Below are 22755 nucleotides of genomic sequence, written 5' to 3'. Positions count from 1 at the left end.
CAAGATATGCAAAAATGGAAATTAGACTCCTAAATCCACATTTAAGAACCTAAATAAGTCGCCTGATTTTTCAAAAGCACTAAGCTACTGGAAGCTAAGTACTTTAGAAAATAAGAGCACCTCTTTAGATGCCTAAAGAAGGAGGCGTTAGGAGCCTAACTTTAGACACCCATTTTTTGAAAAAAAAATGGCCCCATCTATAGCTATTCAAACTGAGAGAGAGGAGATGGGGGAAGGGCGACCTGAGACAATCTGCCATCAAGCAACTGAAAGTGACACAGTTAAAAATTTGGTTATTTTATTTTGATACTTTATATGAATACTCTAACCAGTCAGTAAACCTTTAATTAATGCTAAGTCTGTGCATGGCTAACAGGTTTAATTTACCGTGCCATAAAGGAGAAGCTAGAGAGCATATTAAAGTGCTATTTTATGGTTTATAAATTACCTGTCATATATATTATCAGTGGATACCAGTGCTTCTATGACAGTAACTGTAGTGTCTCTACTGTATATATTTAGAATGAGATGTACAGTGCTATCAGTTTGCTGAATTTGCCTTTCCTTGTATTATCGCTATGAGCTGTTATGATCAAAAAATCCCTCCAAAAACAAAATAGTTAGATGGGATCTACTGAGTATAATTTTACCTGTGAACCGAAAAGTAGTTATACCCTGGATATAAAATGGCCAAATCCTGCCCTCAGCTATACCTGTACAATCCTGTTGATCAGAATAGGGTTGCATGAGTATAAATGAGGGCAGAATTTGGTACAATATGTACAGTAATATGTAGCAGTGCTAAACAACAAGACATGCTATCAAGGCAGGATTTACCTGCCTATGAGTCTGTGGTGAGCCATGAGATCTTGTGGTTAAGGGACTCAGGAGGAGTCCTGGGTTCAAATCTTGACTCCACCATAGACTTTTTGCCTTACTGTGCCTCAGTTTCCCCATCTGTAAAATGGGAATAATAATAATTCCTTACCTCGTTGAGGTATTGGGTGGATTCAATTTCAACATGCTTTAAAAAAAAACCACAGCGAGGGTAATTCATCATTGGAACAATTTATTGAGGGATGTGGTGCATTCGCCATCACCTGAACTCTTTCAATCAAAATTGGGTGTCTTTTTACAAAAGAGATGCTCTACTGTCCATCTCCATTCACTGGCCTGTGCTATGCAGGAGGCCAGACTAGATGATCACAATAGAGCCTTCTGACCTTAAAATCTATGAATTAATGTAAGAGTCTAGCTACCACAGAGACAGGGATCATATGAATACCTTGATAGCCACACAGCTCAGCAAGTGCACCTCCCTGCAGGTTAGATCATGGTTAGTGTCTGGGGTGGTAGAATACCATGGTCTCACAATAACACAGCTTGGATTCCTTGCCAACACATGAAAGCATTTCCTCAGCTGCAGATGGGGGCAGTCCTGGCAGATGGAACTGCATTTGTTTTCTTATCTTATATAGAGATCGATGCACCCAAGAACCTCCGGGTGGGCTTGCGAACATTGGCCAGCCTGGAACTGGAGTGGGACAACAGTGAGGCGGAGGTGCAGAACTACAGGGTGGTCTACAGCACGCTAGCAGGCGAGCAGTACCACGAGGTGCTGGTGCCGCGGAACGCTGGCCTGACAACCCGGGCCACCCTCACAGGTAAATCCCTCTGTGGACATGCCAGGATCTACATGGATTCTGGGCAGCCTGTTTTTCTCCATGCACTGGGCCCCATTCAGGAGACCAGGGAGGGAGACCAAGCCCATGCAACATACAGCTTCTTCCATCCCACTCCCTATGTACTGAGATGCTCTTGAGACAACTTGGGCCTGATTCGCCCATCACTGACTTCAGTGGAGTTTCCTGATTGACACTGGTGAGACTTAGGGTATGTCTACACAGCAGTCAGGAAGTGTGTTGCAGCACGTGTAGACGTACCCGAACTAGCTTTGATCTAGCAAGCATGGCTAAAAATAGCAGTGAAGCCACACCTCTGCCAGGTCTTGCCCTGCACACAAGACCATGCAGTATCCGTGGTACCCTCCTGCATCTCTGACATCTATCTAGTGGATACCCCGGTGATCTGGCACTTGTCTAGCTAGAACCCCCATGTGTCTGTGGCATCTGGTTCTGGGCAAACCGAGTGATTTTTTGGGAAAGCCCAGGTCAGACTCTGCTCAGTTGGAAAGTTGCAAACACAACAGAATTAATCACAAAAAAGACTGCAGGGCCGGAAAGCAATTAGAGCAGTGAGTGTGACAATGAAGTGTGCGAAAAATACAATATTAGATGTCATTTTTGCTGCATTTCATGAGGGAAACTGCCTTGAGAAGCAGAATTTGATTAGAAGGAGACTTCACAGACTCATGAAACCATGTTAACTTAACTTACCTGCCAGCTTTCTTCAGAGACGTTTACTACCTTTGCAAGCAAGCAGTGAAAGGTAAGTTCTGCAAATGGGCCTAATTCTGCTGTCAATTACACTGGTGTAAATCTGTTGTTACTCCCTTGACATGAATATCATCCACCCCATGGAGTCAGTCTGGATTTACCTCTATGTAATTAAGAGCAGAATCTGTTACTGAAATATTTCACTGAGAGCTGTTGCCAAGTAAAGCCAATTAAAGCAAACACAATAAAGGGGTTTCCCGGGCATGCATTTGTGGAGAAGGAAGGCTTGAGAGACATGCTGAAGAACTGCGACAGGCTTAAAGAGAACAGGCTGGTGGTGTCAAATGGCCTCTCTGGAGAGCCTGAGACACTGAAAACTAGACCAAACAAAATCTTAGATCTGTCTATTGTAGGGAATAACAACACTTCCTCCCCCGACCCTTTGGTCTGTCTTGTCTGTTTGGATTGTTAGCTCTTTGAGGCGGAATGGCTTGTCAATGTGTCTGTGCAGCACTTAGCACAGTGAGCCTCTGATCTCAGCTGGAGCATCTAGGTGTTCCCACAATGCATATATTTATAATGGTAAAAATCATAAGGCACAAGCTGGCACTAGAGGGTAAGTCTGGATGAAGAATCTATTTTCTGTCTATGATTCCAAGACAGGAAATTATGGACAGTGAAGAGAGGCAAGCACCAAAAGTCCATTACCTCAGCAACTGAAGAGATTGCATCTCACCCCGGGGCTATTTCATTTGTCCAATTCCTTTGTAAATTCTTTATAGGTGTTTTCCATGTTGTTGCCATGGTGAGTCCACTCCTTATACTAAAGCGATGCTGCCAAGGTCATTTAGGCCCCAAATTCTACATGGAGTTGGGGCCTGATTCATAGCCTGTTGGAATCAATGGGAGCCTTTCCGGGCTTTGGATCAGACCCATACTGAGGACAATGTTGGTGACGGATAGATTCAACTGAAAGGGTTATATAGAGAGTAAAGGGTCTGAGTACCTTAGAGTCTTCCTCTAGTTGTTCCATGTAAAGAAATTCCACCTGGAATTCTGCAGGGTATGACGTCTCCCCAGGTTTAGCTGGCACCCTTTGTTCTTGCCTTTAATATCAGCACCAGAAGTTTCATAACAGCTAGGCTTTCTGTTCCCCTCAGAAACATGTTTCCTTCCACAAGGTCACCTGTTAATCCACTCTTTCCTATGAATCCCAACCTAGCGTCTCTAGCTGAGATGGCCAGAACTGAAACTGGATCTGTACTCAAATCTCCCTTCAAACCCAAAGGGGTTCAGATTCGGGGTCTTGGATCAGGTCTCTCTCTAGCCTCTTCAAAGAAGGCATCCAGATCTTTGAAAGGCCCTGGTTAGTGTTTCCCCCATATTGATGATCTCCTTTACACAACGCAGAGGCCAGAATTATCCTCATATTGCAACGGTGTTTCCACCATTACCAGTCTCCTATACAGTGCTAAGAGATTTCACTCTGGATCGTGTTAAGAATGTGTTCCTAGGTAGCTCCGGTATTGTAGCCATGTCAGCCCCAGGATAGTCAAGAGAGAAGGAGGGTGAGGTTATGGCTTTGATTGGACCAACTTATGTTGGTGAAAGAGACAAGCCTCCGAGCTTACATAGGGCATTTCTTCAGGTCTGAGAAACTTAGAGCTCTGTGCAAGCTCGAAAGCTTGTATCTCTCACCAATAGCAGTTGGTCCAATCAAAGCTATTACCCCACCCACCTTGTGTCCCAAGGGAGCACTGTCCTTTAGCACTCTCTGTAATGATTCTTTCCCCTTGCTCTTCAGTTACTCTTCCTTCACATGTCTCAACTCCAGAGAGTTGGAAGCTGACTCAATGTAAGTGACTCATTTTTATATAGAGTCTTTCTTCCATCATCATCATCATCATCATCATATTCCAACTCTCATGGAAAGCCTCAGGGCACCATATAAGGAAAACAAATACAATGTAATTATAGCACAGTAAAACACTACTCTGTTATAACAGAAATCACTGCAATTGACAGAGAGGAATCACTTTGCCCATCACTGAAGTCTGGCAGCTCTTTAACAGCACAGCCACACTGCACCTCCGCTGCGGGAGGGAAGGGAAGATGACTAGCAGTATCCACTTAAACTGTGGGAAGAATTTAGATCAGCAGAAGGTAATTAGCCAAACTAGAAGCTGAGCAGGTCTCCAGAGCTAATGTTACTACTTTTGCAATGAGTGCCATAACATCTACAAGGATCACAGCTGGGGATGACATGCCGCCCAAATGCTAGTACGTGCACCAGCACAGGACTCCTAACACCATGACTGAGCACTGCACCACCGCTGATTCCAGGGGAATGCGTGGCTTCTGCTGAATATCTAACTCCACTTCCTCAGCATCGGAGGTTACCCTAGAGAGCTCCCAGCCAAATAACGGCCAAGGCTAACAGTGCTTCTCTCATTCCCCTCCCTACCCCCGAAGGGAGTCTAACGGGATTGGAGTCAGAGTGCAGTGAGGAGCAGATGGTGGAGAGCTTGAAGAGAAGATGTTCTGCTGCCGCAAAGAGCTCTATGTAGGTGGCCTTGCATTCATGCCTCCAGGCACTCGAAGCAGGAGAGAACTGAGTTTCAAGGAACATCCTGTTGGCCCTGTCAACGTGCAACTCTTCCTTGTTTTGTGGGGGATGCAGAGCGAGAGAACTGGATCAGGTTTTATGCTGCTAGTAACAGCATTTGCCTTCAGCTACCCCATCAGCCTGCCCAGCCCCTGGGATACCAACACCCACTACCGCTGCAGCTCTAGCCAGGATTCAGCACACCATGAGCAGTGGGCAGTAGGATGGCCTCTGGAGGGAAAGCAGTGATGCAGCTATTTGGATGGGGCTGTAATGTTGCCATCGGTTGCCTGGAAAATAGAGTTATCTTCATTACTCTCTGGAAAGTGCTGTGCTTCTGAGTTTATCCAGTACATTGCTGGGTGCTGCAGTGAAGAAAAAATTGTATGTTCGCACGGAGGGAACCAAATTCCCCAGTGGAATCAGCCCTAGGTGGGCTGACACCTGACTAAAGAATATTTCAGGCTCTCCCCTAAGCTCTCCATCTCTTTCCCTTCCCAAGTTCCCCTCCTGTCTCTCTTTTCCTGCAGCCTGTTGGTTTCCATTTCCTCCTCCCTGAGTAGAGTAGGGGACCTGCCTGCTGGCCATTCGGCCTCTTCTTGCAGCACATGATTTTGGGAGGGGATCACAGCACACGGGGTCTTCTGGCCAGATGGCTTCTTCCTGCAGCTGAATTCCAGCCAGCATCACGGTGCACCCTGAAACGCAGCCTCTTGGTCAGCCTACACTTAAATCCAGCCCAGTGACACAGGATATCTCCTAATCTAATGATCTTTGCCTTTGGCCTAAGTCTTAGCTACTGCTCATCCCCACATCTGGATACTGATATACCAGTGCCATGTGTGCCAAGGTGCCCAATGATTTCACAGTCCAGCTGTTTTTGTTGGGCTAGGGGAGAACCTGGTGTGTGGAATGGCATTGCCACCAAGTGGCCGGTTTAGTGAACTAGCTTATGCCCATCTCCTACAACACACATGGAAAATCAGTTCTTTCCCACAGTGGGCCCCATGCAATTGTCTCATGAGGGTGCCTGCCAGCTTTGCTCCATTTGAAGGTGAAAGTAGGGCTTCTTAGGTGCTATCCCTGTAACCCAAGCCTGGGATCTGAAAGTCAAGCTGTGTCCTTCCTTTCTAGCACTGCCTCACAGTAATCAAGGTTCTGCAAACAGAACTCTGTTAACCAGTCTGTTGATGATACATGATCCAGAACATACTCCGGCTCCCTCTCCTATAGTTTTATTAGCTACCAGGGCTGGCAGCAATGAAAATTAATAGACGCTTAAGGCATGATCCCCAGCTGATGTAAATTGGTGTAACTCCATTGGACTCTCTTCACATCAGCCAAGGATCTGGCCCAGACAGAGCTGTGGAGTAGAAAGGACTGAAGATCACTTTTGTGACTCTGGCAAACGAGCAGGGTAGGTACTGGAATTAAACATTTTAGTTGGACACTAGTCTTTTTTCAAAATCAGAAACTGTTGTGGGGAATTTTTTAATTTTAATTTTCCCCCTATGAAATCGAAAAACACACATTTGTCATTTTTTATTTGGTCCTTCGCTGATCCTTTAGACCCTCCCTTCCTTGTCTCAGTCTCTCTTCCTTCCCCTTTGCAGTGGCAAAAATGGAAACAGGGGAGATAGAAGAGCAGATTAAAAATTCCAGACCTGAACATTTGTGCAAAAAAAAGTCCAATAACTGAAAACACCATTTCTTTTGAAAACTGGCAAAACAAAAACAACCTTGACAGTTATTCATAATCTTTGGCCAACTCCCTCCCTGTTTTTTGGCCAGCTCTAGTGCAGAGACTGGCGTGGAACTGTTGTCCATCACTCATCCTCATACACAACCACACATTGGCCTTGGAGGATTCCCTATCCTGAGTAGGAAAGGAAGGAGCTGGGGGAGAAGATATTACTCACCTCTGTTTAACTGCTTGGGAAAGCAGCACTCAGGTGCTGCACAGATTCAGTAGCTGGTCTGTTCTGCATCTCTGTGCTACACAGAAGTATGAAACGTGTTTCCCTTAATTCCATTGGCAAGGATGTTCCGCCCTAATGGGGGATTTATTTTTAGTGTTTGTTTTGTCTCGCTCTCTTGTCATGAAACTGGCTGCCTCCACTGCTTGTCTTCTTGCACAGATACAGCCTGCTGGTGGAGACGCTGCAACCCTTAAAGTTTCAGCATGGTTTATGGGATGCTGGCTCTCCGACGCCTCTTCAGAGCTCATAGCAGCTCTTGAAATTCAGGACCCTGGGTTGGCAGAAGTTTCTGTTTATTATTTCACTTTTTAAAAAAAATCTTTCATGTGCTTCCACACTTCCTGAAGCATACCTGGACAGGAAAAGGCCATCTCCTAGTATTTCCAGCATGAAGTAGCAGGAAGTACTGGAAATCTCACAAGATGGACAGATTGCCAGTCCAGTTTTGCAGACCCAAGTGGTTTGGAGAGTATGGTGCGTGCAATATCTTAATTCGGGTGTGGTACTTATCCAAACCTCTGATCCTTTTGCAGCACTGGCCCTGGCATTTACGTAGCACTGGGAGTCTCCTTTTTCTGTACACACAGATGGGGGCAAAGAGGGTGGGTAAGAGTCATGGGCTCAACACTCCAAGGGCTGGGTGGGAAGTCAGGAGACTTCCATTATGTGTAGGTCTCACAGGGATTGGTGCTCTTATCACTGTGGGGGATGCAGGGTTGGGGTGGGTGGTTGAGGAACGTTTTGGCAGCTGTTAAAAGGGTAGGTAAGGGTTGGGTTCCCCTGTTCATAATTTTGCTGAGAAGGAATGTGCACAGAATGGGACCTCTGGAGTGGCCACATGCCTCGTTCACCCCTCACTAATTACGCAGTGCCTAATTGGAGCTGGTGAAGGATTAGCAGCTCAGCTTCCCTATCCTTGTGCCGCTGGCCAGAGAAAAGAATGAAGTACTTTGTAATCCGATTATGAGGACTCTAAGCACTTACTCAGAACCTGAGAGAATGCCACACCACCAGCCCTGACCTCCCTGCTGCCCTAGGCCTTAACAGTGACCAGACCATGCTCTCTTTCCTGATCAAGATGGGAGCAGATGGAGAAGTAGCAATGGAACAGATCCCTGCAAGCACTATGGGCCAGATTTTCCAAGCAGCTTTGAGCCATATTTCCAAGTACTCAGCACCCACAATTGGGGCCAGATTTTCAACAGGGCTCAGCACCCAGCAGCCCCAATTATGACACTTACTTTGGTGCCTAAATGATCGTTATTACTTGTATTAAAGTAGCATTTACAATCCCCCGCTGAGATCAGGGCTCCGTTGTGCTCGGTTCTGCACAAATGCGTCGTGAGAGAGACAAGAGAGTACAACCTAAATAGACAAGACAGGCAAAGGGTGGCAGGGAAAACAGAGGCCCAAAGAGATTATGTGACTTGAAGGCCACCTAGCAGTTCAGTGGCAGTGAATACAGCCTATGTTCCCTGCCTCTTAGTTCACAGAAGGCAGGGAGGGGTCAGAGATTGTCCCCAGATAAGGGCTCCCGCATGCAGCTATGTCACATTTTGGCAATGCTGCTTCTGTGGAAATGAGTTTTGCTTGGCTGCTGTTTTTTTACAGCTTTATCTAACTTGATGGGAAAGATCAATAATGGCCAGGCAGGAGAGAGAGAAACCAATCAGAAACCAAAAGGGAGTGACAGACAAACCCATCAGATATTCCACCGAGATAAAATAGTGATCTGCGATCGGTACCCAGGAAATTAGCTAGATTTCAATCTCCTGAGTCAGAAATTACAGGTTGTGCCTACCACTGTCTAGGACCTGCTTGTTTCAGCTCTCTGAGCAAAAGACTGTTCCTTCATTAATTATTGACCATTTCATCTACACCGCAAAAATAAGACACACAGATGACAATGTTAGATGTCAAATCATTTTGGTAACAAATAAAGCTAGCTTATCATTTCCATCTCTCTCTGGCTGAGTCTCTCGCTCTGAATTTTTGTCTTTTTACAGGCGACTACAGCAGGTCTCAACAGTTGCTTTTAAAAAACATTGCCTTGTCTTTGTTAGAATAATCCAATTTCCCCAGCCAACAATGTATGCAGTGCTCCCAAAAGAGCCAACCGCTCCAGCTCAAATCAAGACACAACTTACATGGATATTTGTTGACTTAACGGTTCTGTAGTGCACTCTATTTTCAAAGCAGGATCTAAAATATTAACTCAGTGCCGGTCTACACAAATATTTAGTCAGGGGTAAAAGTAACTTACAGGACTTACCAGTACTGCCGGAGTCCTGAGGGGGGCGTGGCCTCATCCAGAAGAGGCGTGGCCTCTCAAGATTTAAAGGCCCTGGGGAACCAGCTGTGGCTGGGAGACCCAGAGCCTTTAAATCAACCAGGGGCTCCCAGCTGCAGAGGTGGCTGGGAGCCCCCCAGGGCTCAGGGGCAAATTAAAGAGCCCAGGGCTCTGGCCGCCAGGGGGAACCCTGAGCTTTGCGGGGCTGGGGCAGGGATTTAAAGGGCCCAGAGCTCCTGCCGCTGAGGGAAGCCCGGAGCCCTTTAAATCCTGGTCCCAGCCCGGCCGCCAGAGCCGTGGCCGGGATTCAAAGGGCTCTGGGCTGCCCGTAGCGGCAGGCAGCTCTGAGCCCTTTAAATCTCAGCCGCGGCCAGGATTTAAAGGGCTCTGGGCTGCACACAGCGGCGGGGAGCTCTGAGCCCTTTAAATCCTGGGCCCAGCCCGGCCGCCGGAGCCGCGGGCGGGATTCAAAGGGCTCTGGGCTGCCCGCAGTGGTGGGGAGCTCTGAGCCCTTTAAATCTCAGCTGCGGCCGGGTACATATATAAATAGCTAATAGATAAGGCACCAGTAGATGGTGATCAAGAATATGTAGCATGATTCCACTTCAATGGCCTTTGGAGGGTCATCGGAAATCGTTACGCCTGGCCAATGGCTTCCTCGGACACTTGTTCACGTGAACTCTCATAATATGAAGTTGTTTTCTGAGGTAATTTCTCCTAAGATTTTCCTAAGTTGCTTCACTTTAGCAACATCTCGGAAAATGGCACTTGATACCCCAGAAAATAATTCAGCACTGCCAAATAGTTTTATTGGAAAATTTTCAGCAGCAACCTTAGTACCTAGATACCATAAATACTGTGCCCTTTATACGCACTTAGAGTCTTAGACAGAACAGGAGAACGTGGAGTTGCCATGACAAGGTTGATAGTGAAGAGAGAATGCCGGGGGTGAGGCAAAGCAAAGGAGATACAATCATGTGGTTGGTAATACACACACACTCATGCACCCACACATAAGCATAACCTGTCTTTTTTTGTATCTGCTGGCAGATTTGGTGCCAGGAACCGAATATGGAATTGGGATATCAGCTGTCATGGATAGCAAGCAGAGCATCCCAGCCACCATGAACGCGAGGACCGGTGAGTTCCATGTGCCGTCAGATCACAGCCCTATAAACACGCAAAATAAAACGTGCAGCACGGTACTCACTGGCATCATTCTTAGAGCACAGCACTGCTTCCTTTAAACCAAGTCCAGCCTTATCTTGTGCAGAGCCAGGGAGAGCCAATGCTGCCTGGTGCAGCCTCAGCTATAGGATCCTGCCAGCTAACCTGTCACAGGATATGTCTACACTACAGTTTAAGTTGGCATAACTTATGTCACTTGGGGAGGGGTAAATAACTCCCCCCCCGAGCGACATAAGTGCCGATGTGGACTGCACTATGTCAGTGGGAGAGCATCTCCTCAGTGGTGCTGGAACACTTTTACAGCCAGCCCCCTTACCCCTGTCCATGCACCCCTGCCCCCCCCCAAGCTGGGGCAGGGAGCAAGGCCTTGTCTACAGGAAGAGGGGACCTGGACAGGGTAAGGGAGCCAAGGCTGGAGGAGGGCGCAGGCCCAGCAGCCGGGACCCTGCATGTGGAGCTGGGAGCGGAGCCCCGGGCATGGCATGGCAGCCGGAACCCCACGTGCGGGGCCAGGAGCACAGCCCCAGGGGTGGGGTTGGGACCCTGCATAAAGCCTGCTGCAGCACCCCCCGTACCCCTAGTTCTCACGCCTATGCTTCTCCTGCTAACACAGCTACCACCGCTTGCGGGGGCTGGAGTAGTTAAGCTGGTGGGAGAGCTCTCTCCTGTCAGCTTATAGTGGCTACATTAGAGAGCTGGCAGCTTCGCCACTGTCATCTCTCTAGTGTAGCCGTAGCCCCAGTCTTCATCAGTGTGCTTAGGTCTTGTGACTAGGGGAGTGTCATTTCATGTACCAAAAGCACTAGCCAGCTCCCCTGCCTGCCCTCTCAGCTGATTCACATACCAGAGACTCCCTTGTTATCATAAAGTCACTTCTGGGCACGCCTGGAAGCCATGCACCATTCAGCAATGCTCAGCAGCCCTGCTCAGTGTCCTGGGCTGTAGTGTACACAATTCAACCAGCACAACTCCAGTGTGCTGAGCCCTGTGGCTTGCATTACAATTTACCTCAGCGGTTCTCAACCTGGGGGTACTCAGAGGTATTTCAGGGGGTACATCAACTCATCTAAATATTTGTCTAGTTTTACAACCAGTTACATAAAAAGCCATAGCAAAGTCAGTACAAACTAAAATGTCATACAGACAATGATTTCTTTATACTGCTCTATATACTATACACTGAAATGTAAGTACAAAATTTATATTCCAATAGGTTTATTTTATAATTATATGGTAAAAATTAGAAAGTAAGCAATTTTTCAGAAATAGGGTGCTGTGACACTTGTCTTTTCATGTCTGATTTTGTAAGCAAGTAGTTTTTAAGTGGGGTGTCACGTGGGGGGTTGCAAGACAAATCAGACTCCTGAAAGAGGTACAGTAATCTGGAAAGGTTGAGAGCCACTGATTTACCTCATAATCGTCTCCTCCTACAGAGCTCGACAGCCCTCGGAACCTCGTGGTGACAGCCTCCACGGACACGTCTATCTCCCTGGCCTGGACCCAGGCCAAGGGCCCCATAGACCATTACCGCATCACCTTCACTCCAGCCTCCGGAATGGCCTCCGAGGTGACTGCACCCAAGGATAAGTCTGAGCTGACACTCTCAGACCTGGATCCCGGTACAGAATATACTATCTCAGTCATTGCCGAGAGAGGCCGTCAGCAGAGCTTGGAGTCCACAGTGGATGCATTCACAGGTAGGGAGGGGCCGGGACAAACTCTGCCAGGGCTCAGATTGGTGCAACGCGCTGGCACATCTCCTGACCTGACATCTTGTGCTCCCAAATCTCAACATTTTGTTTGGGGGGGGGGGAAGTCTCTAGCTATTATGGATGCAAATGTGAGCTGAGCATAACTGATGCAGAGATGTCAGTCTGAGTCTGGAACAGCTCATCCAAGAGGTGTAAACTGCCCATACATCTGTATGGTGAACTCGGATACCCAGTGATGATCACTGAAATAGCGGCATCGTTCACTGTGTCATTGCTCGGGAAAGCCTGTAAGAACTCTGGTTCAAGTTAATGGAAAGACCAGGGCCGGCCTCTCTCAATCTGACACTGCTGGGCAGTGAATCCCAGTATTTTACAGTAGCGTCATGCCACATAGTGACATAACCCAGCGAGAAGTGGTTCAGCATGTAGCCATATTTCTGCCTGGGATGCTCCTTGAATGAGACTTTTATCTTATTAATTCTGTATGACGGATGTCTTGTCATATGCAACGCTCCTGCCCTTGTGTGTAACCATTCCGTGACAGACTTGCAACACCTCTCTTTGGTTTCCAGGGTTCCGACCAATCACACAGCTGCACTTTTCTCATGTGACTTCCTCCAGCCTGAACATCACCTGGAGTGACCCCTCCCCTCCGGCAGACAGGTTTATCTTGAACTACAATCCCAGAGATAAGGAAGAGACCAAGCAGGTCATGCTAGATGCCACCAAGAGACACGCCACCCTGTCTGGCTTGCAGCCATCTACGGAGTATATCGTGTCACTGGTGGCCGTGCATGGTTTGGTCAGCTCCGAGCCCATAGTGGGCTCCATCACAACAGGTAAAGTCAGCAGCTGTCTGAGGGGGTATAATGCTCATGCCTAATCTCCGGCTGGAGAAGAGATCCAAGATACACACGGGAGGTAATGGAGACTCCTGGCTCAAAACCATCCTCCAGAGTTGGAGCTAACAGAATAATTTATCTTTACAAAAGAAAGTTGCTGCCCCGATGGATCATTATTTTAAAGGGATTATTCATCTCAGGCTCCAATTCCACATGCCCCATAGCTAGACTGTTTGTCTCAGCCTCCTGTTCTGCATGCTCCAGAACTGGATAATCCGCCTTGGACTCCTATTGCAGCACGCTACATATCCAGTTTCGTATTGTTCTTGTCTTTGCCATGACAACAGAACCCAAAACAGTATAAGGGGATTAAACATTTAGCCTCCCTTAATACTGGAATCTCCACTGTGGCCAAAAAAATGAATGTGTTTAGCTTGTGGTCTGAAATTGCTTTATAGACAACCTCATCCTTCCAGTTTAGGATAAAGCAGCCACAAACAAATGCACAATGGGCTTAGAGTGATGGGAGTTTTGGGAGCTAACCCATTTCCAGACACACAGCAGAGCTCCAGAGAGGGGCTGAGCGTTCAGATCTTCCTCTGGAGTCAGTCAGTGAGACTCTTTCCCTGAGCTTTGCACCAGGCCTTTTGTTTCCCCAGTTTACATTCAGAGCCCTGGCAGGTTTTGAACCGTAGAATAGGGTTCGATGTCAGCATTCCTTGTTGAGTTTGGCTATTTAAACCCCCCGGTGGGTTGTCTTGCTGTCACTCCTTTGCATACACCCATACTATCATAACCTGGCTTTTCTTACAGGTGAGGAGTCTGATAGACACAGCCCCCCTTTCTGGCATCTGGGGTGACTGTGCTATGAAATTCTGCATGCAAGAGTGTTCGGCTGGATCGACTGCTAGTTCAGCCAGCAATCAGTGTTCCGTGACTGCTTCGTAGGCTTTATCTCGCCTCTGCTTTTCTCCTCTAGGGATCGACCCCCCGAAGAACCTCACCGTGGGCAACGTAACCAAGGACTCGGTGATGATCTTCTGGGCCCCTCCTATCACAGCTTTTGACCACTACAGAGTGTCCTACCGATCTGCACAAGGTAACCCAGCTGCCTGCTCTAAAGGCTGTTCCGAAGCGGGCTGTGGGCTCTCCTGGGTGGCTTCTGGCATAATATCAGCCAGCCACCTCACAGGCTGTCACTACAGGGGGAGGTACACGATAGGGAGAAGCCAGCACTGCAAAGTGCATGGTAGGAATGGGAGAGGGGGCAGATGTTTCCTATCCACTGATCAGGCCACCTCCACAGTCACCAAATCCCTCTGCCCAACTGATGTGGGTCAGTTCAGCCTTGGCATAATAATGTAAAGCCCCCTGGGGATGCACCATGATGTGGCTGGTAATACACACAGAGCTCTAACTTCCACACCTGCTGGGAACAGGTCTTATGGGAGGGGTGGGGGTCCAGCACCTCTCAGACACAGGTCCTGAATCTTTCTCCCAGGCTGTCTGCCCAGCTGCTGGGAGCACATTTCCAAGCACAGGTAGGCAGACGTGCGCTAGCTCTGGCGGAGCTAATGCACTAAATGTAGCAGTGTGGTGGCTCAGGCCAGCCTCCCAAGGACAAGCCCACCCAGACCCCCGTGATGAGTACTCTGTTGAGCGAGCTAACCCAAGCAAAGCTAGCATGGCATCTATCTGTGCATGCTCCCAGCTGCAATGCAGACATACCCTAAGGGATCTCGCCCTACTAGAACAGCTCCAGAGCAACTCTGGGGTCTTGCTAGGAGCTAAGCCAGAGATGGAGATGCCCAGATTAGGGGCAATGCAGTGCCCAAAGTCAATGGAGGAAACAGTGCCATCACCACACACTGCTACATCCTCCCTGTCATCAGGCACCCCGCCACCAGCAGCCGGTGCCAAAGCCAGCAAGAACAAAGAGTGAATTTGGCCCGGGTTATTGATCCACTCTGCTGCACCTTGTGAGATGCAAGGCACTGAGGACCAGCCCAAGGGAAAGGTGGCTGCGAGACCTCCAGATCTGACACTGCTCCAGAGGATGAAATAACCCACCATAAGTTTGAGCAGCCCCATGGGGCTGTTCCAACCCACAGTGGGCATATCCCCACTATCCCGGCATGCCCTCTATGCTGGGGCTTGCAAGGCAGGTGGCAAAGGGCCACTCACATTACTATCCATGCGTCTCCTCCAAGTAAGTACTTTCAATATCCCCTAACCTGCCTGTACCCTAGAACTGTGCCGGGGTCTCTGCTCCTTGCACTGCAGCCTGAGCTTCTTTAGGCTCCTGCTCAGAGCAGGATGATCCGACGAGTGACCATGAAGCTCTTTGCTCTGCCTGTGCTTTGCAGGAAGAGCGGACAGCACGGCAGTCGCCAACGACGTCACTGAATACAGCCTCAGCCGCCTGCAGCCAGCGACCAAGTACGAGATCAGCCTGAGCAGCGTGCGGGGCTGGGAGGAGAGCGAGCGGGTCTCCAGCATCGTGTATACAGGTGGGGGACATTTCCATTGACGAGATCGGGGGTTGTGCTGTGCACGCTCTCTGGCAGGGCGTGATGTGCAGGGAGGCAAGAGGAGTGGGGGCAAGGGAGCCAGAATTGCTGCTGACTCACAGGGTGACCTCATTGTTTGGATGACCATAGCTTAAAAGAGGTTCGGACTCATAACTGTAGCCTCTGTTCCTGGTGACTTGAGGTGCACATTACTGGTTCAGGGAAAGGGGCACTATGAAGGCATCCAATGCTATTTCCACACTTTGAAATAACTTCACAATGTTCTAAATACCATGTGTAACCCTTCTGCCAGGTGGAGCCAGCAGCAACAAGGGCCGGGTTCAGTATCTAGGGGTTCCTTTTCAACAATACAACACAAAACCAGCTCGAGCCCCCACCCAGTGATCTGGGACAATTACACACCACCCGTGGCCACCTCTAAGAGGCAATACTTCCCCTCTCGCAAGCATAGAGTCTGAGTGTAGCAAAAACTTTTAATAAAAGGAGGGAATTAACTCAGCATTAATTTGGGAAAACACCGCAACTAGGGTTCATAAACACAAACCATGAGCAAAAGACCTACCCCCAGGTAAGTTGGGCAGTGTCCTTTTCCTCTCAGGGTCTTAAGTTCAGCAACCCAAAAGTCCCTTTAACGTGCCCGTCCTTTCTCTGTACCCCACTCACAGTTCTGTCCTTGGCCAGTGCCACCCCAGGGTTCAGAGGTTCATCCACAGAGTTCACCTCCCATCCTCTGTGGAAGGCAGAGGGGGGGGGGGTAAGGAGGCACCATACACGCTATACTGCTCGGGCACTCGCTTGTCACCCCAACAGCCAATTGCCACACCTCTGCAGGGCTCTGCACTGGCCCTCTCCGCCACCTTCTCTGCTGGCCACTTAACACGCTTTTCCACCAGCTGCCTTGCTGGCCACACCTCTCCACCAGCTGCCCTGCTAGCCACTTGCCACACCTCTCTGCCAGCTGCCTGGCTGGCCACTTGCCAAGATGTCTTCAGGGCCCCCCCCACCACTTAACACTGCTCTCAGTGATTTCAGCTGTTAGTGGGGGAGCTTCACTGCTGGTGCACACTGGGCAGTCTCTTGCAATAGAGACACTGTCCCAAAGTAGGTCTAATACTTAGGTATCCATGATTTCAGCTCTGCAGCCTGTAACAAGACTCTCAGTTGAGTCTAAATTAGCTATTTTATTATACCATGGAGAGTGGAAGGGTAGGGTGACCAGATGTCCTGATTTTATAGGGACAGTCCTGATGTTGGTGTTTTTTTTCTTATATACATTCCTATAATCCCCCCCACCCCACCCCACCCCATCCCATCCCAATTTTTCACATTTGCTATCTTGTCACTCTATGGAAGGGTCAAGTGCTGCCTATGACCCTCAAACAGGAACCACCCCACCAGATACAAGTACCTGTCCCCACACTTTTTCCACTCTTTGGGCTTTGGAACCCATGTCCCCTGCCTACTGGGTGCTGTTCAGTTGAGGGTGAGTCCCTCCATTGGGGTATGTTCTGCTCTGGTGCCCTCGGTTCACATAAGAAGGATACCAACTCTTTATTACTCCTGCTCCAACAACAAGGAGACTGGGGATCCAACACCAGCCACAAGTGAGCATTTGGGCAAGCAATCCCATCATGCTGAGCACCTAGGCAGGGGTGGGTGTGTCCATTCAAATGAGATCAGATTCTGAAGTCTTTTTCCACAGCTCACCACTAGATGTCAGGGGAGAGATCATTCAGACTCTGCTTACACATGTGCCAGTCTGACCCAAGCTCCACTCAATGAACAAGGTTCCTGTGGGCCCAACATGGACTTTTTAAATATATCCAACAAAAGCCCTTAGAAAGTCTGCCTGCCTTAGGGCAGAGGGGAACCATGCATCCACAGTGCGGCCACAGTGCAGCCAGAGGGCAGGTCACAGAAGATGAAGTTGATTGGCTGATGCTAAAACATTCTTTCCTAAGGAAAGTACCAACCTTCAGTAACAGCCCTTCTGGTAGGAATGCACCATAGCCATGGGCAGATGGGGATATGTGAGTAGCCTGTAGGAAGCAAGAGCAGAAATTTCACCTACTGCAAGGGTTTTCTACCCCACAGAGTTTGCAGCAGCAGCATAAAAAAAGCCCTTGTGGATTAAAAAAAAAAGCAGGAATATTATAGCAGGAATAGAAGCTATTGAACCCATATGCAGTGGAGTTAGAATCATAGAACCAGAGAGTCAGAAGGGACCGCAAGGGTCATCTAGTCTAACCCCTGGCAAGATGCAGGATTTGTCCTCTAGACCATCTCAGACAGATGGCTACCCAGCCTTCTTTTGCACACCTCCAGTAAAGGAGCGTCAATGACTTCCCGAGGCAGTCTGTTCCATTGTCCTACTATTCTTACTGTTAGGAAGGTTTTCCTGGGATTTAATCTGGAATTCACCCCTCACCCCCAGAGAGTCCAGTTCCTCTTCACACCCATCACCTGATGAATTTATGGTTCCTTCTCAGCCATGGACCACCCGCTGGGTCTGACTGCCACCAATGTCACCCCAACAGAAGCCCTGCTGCAGTGGAACCCGCCTCTTTCTGAGGTCGAGAACTACGTCATTGTGCTAACGCACTACACAGGTACATCTGTGAAGCTGGAGAGATGAGCTGATTTGCCTCCAACCTGTAAGCAGCGAGATTTGCACGTGGCTTTAGCACCACTAGCTAAACTCGATTAGCTGCAGCAGAAATTAATTAATTAGCCTGACCCCCACCCCTCCCAGACAGCTGGTTTAAAGGGATTCTATCATTATGGGAAATTAGAAGGTGGATTTTGCTCTCTGGGGTGGTTGGCAAAGCCATGCAAAACCAGAAAAGCTAGGACAGGATGGCAGAGGGGCCAGCCATGCCCTGATTTCAAACTGATATCTATTACTGCTTGACTTTTTCCACACAACATTACACAGCCTACTCCTGCCTGAGTGTCCTGTCAACCCAGAGAGAGGTGCCCTGACACTATACCAACAGGGACCATCCCCCCTCTGTGATGCTCCTGGCCCCAGCACTCTGAGGATAAGGAATCCTGAGGCTGACCCTGAAATCTGAGCTCCAGACACCCTCGCAGCTAGCCCAGCTCACCAAAACTAGACATGAATACGACAGAGCCTCCAGTTATCCCCAGTACTGAAGAGGGAAAAATGGAGAAGATGCAGCCCGTGGGCACAGAAAGAGTCCCCTATGCACAGGCCTGGCTGAATTCTATGTTTTTTTACAATTTCAACAATAAATATTGATTTCTATTTTTTATTTTGTCCCCAATTTTTAAATATTTTGATTTTCACAGTTGAGGGAAATAAAGGGGGGCTATAGGGGGTTCCCATAATTGACAGCAGGGCTACAAGGGGCTCCCTGCATGGCTGAGGGGCCCAAAACACTGGAGCACAAGGTGCCAGGGATCATGGCCCGGCACAGCAGAGATCCTGGCCAAGACTGCAAGAAGGAGCACAAGCCACTGGCCATGGGGAGGCCATCCCGCTGCTGAATCACTCCATCCCCAGACAGGGAATCAGGTTTTGCTGGCCCTGCAGGGCTCCCTGCACTGCCACAGGGCTGGTGCTACCCAGTTCCTGCAGGTGCAAGGTCAGGGAGAGGTCTGCACTCTCACCAACTGAGGGTGGAGATTTTTTCATTGATTTCAATGTGGCGGCTGAAATTGACATTTCCTTACATCTGTTGCTTTAAACCCATTCCTGCCCAAGCCTGCTTCTAACACCAAACAAAACTGCTCTGCTCACAGATCGCAGGGCAGCGAGTTTACAAGTTAGTAGCAAGAAAGGAGGCAGCATGATCCAGTGGGGAGGGAACTGGGTTTTAATCCTGCTGACTCGCTTTGTGACCTTCCACAACTCTTAAGCCTGTTTCCCCAGCTGTAAAATGGTGATCATAATTCTTAGGTTCCTTGTAAGTTGCATGGAGAACCTGGGATGGGAAGTGCTATGTACGGGCCAGGTGTTGGCATGGTTTTTGTAAGGAGTGTGGGCAATGGCCATTCTCATTCTTCGCAATCTGAAGGAAGAGGGACATCATTCACCCAAAGAGCGGAGACATGCGGGCAACACAACATGGTAAAATGCCACCTGTTGTGCACAGGCAACCCGCCACGATAGGCTTTTGTTTCAATGGTTCTTTCTTAGTCATATTTTAACAACAGAAGGGCTCCGTATTCAGTCCAAGCCAGCTCCATCTGATTTCAGTTGCAGGGGAGACCATTCTAGTGGATGGGGCCAACCAAGAATACCAGCTGATCAACCTGATGCCCAGTACCAGCTACATGGTCACCATGTATGCCACCAATGGGCCTCTCACTAGCAGCACCATCAACACCAACTTTACAACTCGTACGTACAGTAACTTCTTCCCTTCTCCAACTAGGTGCCCTTAGCAGTTTTTATTTTGTCCAGCTGGGGAACAGAAGCCAAATAAGCTGTTAAACAGTCTGTTTTATGTGCTCAGGGACCACAAAGGCACCCAGATACCATGATGATAGGCATGGTATAAGAACCAGACTATTCTGATACATGTGAGATGTCAGGTTCAGGAAGATGCTTTTCAAACACTCAGCAGTTCCTTTCTGCTGATCCCCCTAGATAAGATATCCTGCTGGCTTCCAGAGGAGACCCTTATCACAGGGGTCCCCAATGCGGTGCCCCGATGGCGCCCGCTGGGGCATCTATGTGCACCCATGTACTGGCTGGCAAACAAGCATCAGCTGAAATGCCGCCGAAAAGCGGCATCATCAAGAGGTGAAAGTCAGCGGCATTTCGGCGGTGACACCTCTTGACGGTGCCGCTTCTCAGCGGCATTTCGGCGGATGCTTGTCCACTGGCCACGGTCCTCAGTGGCTCGTCGTCCGGCGCCTGCCACCCAGAAAAGCTTGGGGACCACTGCCTTATCAGATCCTTTTCTTACCCATTGCCGTAAGGCTGTATACGGGAGAACAATGGAATCTGTTTCACTATTAAATAGCTACTTGACAGACATTGTGCTTCATGCAGTTCAGAGCAATTGCACGACAAAAAAAGTCCATGTGGAGAATATTTATCTGGTTCCTAGTGCCCTGTAAGTGGAGCTCCAGCTAGGGGTGGGCAAACTGGCCTGGAGAGAAAGGGGATGGATGGGCTGAGCAGAAATCCCAGACGTCTGTGGTTCAGCCAGCACTCCTGTCAACATGATTCATGGATCCAGCATGCTGTTTCAGTCAGCTGTAATAGCAATGCTAGTGTGTCAGACGCCCAATTCCCTGGGTTCCTATTGACCTTTGCAGTTCTGGATCCCCCAACTAACTTGACTGCCACTGAGGTCACCCGCCGGAGCGCCCTCCTTTCATGGCAACCTCCAATGGCAGAGATCGAGAACTACATCATGACCTACAGATCGACTGATGGAAGCCGGAAGGTGAGTTTTCACTGATAAAGGGGATTGCACTAAAACAAGAATCAGAGATTGGTGTGGTGGGGCGGGATTAATAAATGAGGCAATCCAAGTCACCGGAGGAAGGACAATGTTTCTGAGAGTTTTGCATAAATACTGAGGCTCAGACACACGGATGACAGACACAAGTTTCCTCATAGACACTACTATTAGACAATGCTTAGATAGGTCACAATCCATGGGGTAAGCCAGGAGATGGAGACAAAAATCAGTTCCCACATCTGCAGGTCCAAATGGGCAAGATACACCTGGAATGTTTGGAAGAAGTAGTGAAGAAAATTTCAGAACCTCTGAAAATTAGTCATTGGAGCCTGGAGAAAGGTACCTGAGCAACGGAAGGAGGCTAATATGGTACTTATCTTTAGGGAGAGTAGAAAGAGAGATGCAGGCAACTAATTCACCCTACAGCACAGTGTGTTTGATCATTTAATGAGTGTGTCAGTATCTGACTATGTGGAAGAAACCTGCCTATGAACATTGCTTTATCAGAAATAGGTCATTGCAAACATGCCTACTAGTTTCCTTTGACAGTATTACTAGTCTGCACGTGACGTAGGATGTTGGCATTTCAGTAAGGGATTCAATAAGAGCCTCATAATCTGTCTGAACACCAGCTAGATTAAAACAACAGAGAGCACAGACTAGGACTTGGTTAACAGAGCTGGCCAGCTCCACTCTTTACGCTGCTCTGGGCATCAGGGATGCCCTGTTTCAAGGGAAAGGCAATGTCCTGAATTCAGGTCCTAGCAGGTACAGTAAACAGACCATCAGTTGTCTACAGGGAAGAGTGAAATACACCTCTCTGCAGAGGAATAGGAAATCGCCTGTATACCACTTAACCCCACCACCACTGCCCCAATAGGGTACGTGGTACATAGATCTCTGCTGAGGGCTGAACTTCATGCTAAATGATTAGGGATTAAAGAGGCTTTTTGAACTACGCATTTTTCCATGAAGCACCTCAGTTGCCTTCCAGTGAGGTTACACAGCATGCTCTCTGGGCCTATGGAAATCAGTAATCCATGTACACAGGGACCATGAATAGCATCTGCACATCACCCCCTATTCTGGAGGACTTGCTCTGTCTAGTCACCCTAAATCTCCCCCGGGGTGAAGTTCAAAGAGGTAACATGGCTGAGCAGCTAAAGCTAAGCCTATGAGTCAGGCGATATGGAGTCTAATCTGTTTTGCCCCAACATACTGTGTCTTAAGGTAAGTCACTTTCCCTCTGTTTACTCCTTGGAGAAATGGGGGTGGTAATACTACTAGGGGTGCTGAGAGCTTACCGGGAATAAATGGCTTTAAGATCCTCAGTCAGCCAGCATGCACTATAGAAGTTCCTGGCTTCTGTTTCCTCTTTACATGCTGTCTGGGTTCCACCTCTTGGCTTCCACCTACTTTTGTGACCCGCATCTAGGAGCTGATAGTTGATGCTGAGGACACCTGGATCCGCCTTGAGGGGCTTTCAGAGATCACGGAATACACCGTACGCTTGCAGGCAGCCCAGGATGCGATGAGAAGTGGGTTCACCTCCACCAGCTTCATCACAGGTCAGGAGTTTATTCCCCACCTCGTTTGACCAGTTGTGCCATGCTGCGCCAGCCGCAGTCTCCCCTGAGTGTCTCAAGGAGATTGTCTATGATCTCCCAGTGCTAAGGAAGACAACTCGTCCCCTAACCCCAGGCCTGCTCACGTTCCAGGGGCTTGGCTCCCTGCCCCTCAACTCACCCAAATACACAAAGCCAAGACTTAA

At 48.6% G+C, this 22755-nt stretch overlaps 1 protein-coding gene across 1 annotated transcript in view; it reads left to right on the top strand.

Annotated features, from left to right (window-relative positions):
• The window catches only part of TNR (tenascin R), a 314626-nt gene that overhangs the window by 276428 nt on the left and 15443 nt on the right, over nucleotides 1-22755 (top strand). Inside the window, exons 10-19 of the mRNA XM_039483709.1 lie at nucleotides 1479-1664; nucleotides 10321-10410; nucleotides 11892-12155; nucleotides 12743-13009; nucleotides 13992-14111; nucleotides 15379-15522; nucleotides 18033-18152; nucleotides 19766-19909; nucleotides 20836-20966; nucleotides 22420-22552. Coding sequence (XP_039339643.1) covers nucleotides 1479-1664; nucleotides 10321-10410; nucleotides 11892-12155; nucleotides 12743-13009; nucleotides 13992-14111; nucleotides 15379-15522; nucleotides 18033-18152; nucleotides 19766-19909; nucleotides 20836-20966; nucleotides 22420-22552 — 1599 coding nt within the window. The remainder of the gene's footprint in view (nucleotides 1-1478; nucleotides 1665-10320; nucleotides 10411-11891; nucleotides 12156-12742; nucleotides 13010-13991; nucleotides 14112-15378; nucleotides 15523-18032; nucleotides 18153-19765; nucleotides 19910-20835; nucleotides 20967-22419; nucleotides 22553-22755) is intronic.

This window comes from Mauremys reevesii, linkage group 8, assembly GCF_016161935.1.
Source record: "Mauremys reevesii isolate NIE-2019 linkage group 8, ASM1616193v1, whole genome shotgun sequence".
Taxonomy (NCBI): Eukaryota; Metazoa; Chordata; order Testudines; family Geoemydidae; genus Mauremys; species Mauremys reevesii.
The sequence above is the reverse complement of the archived record's forward strand: the minus strand, read 5'-3'. Positions and strand labels throughout refer to the sequence as shown.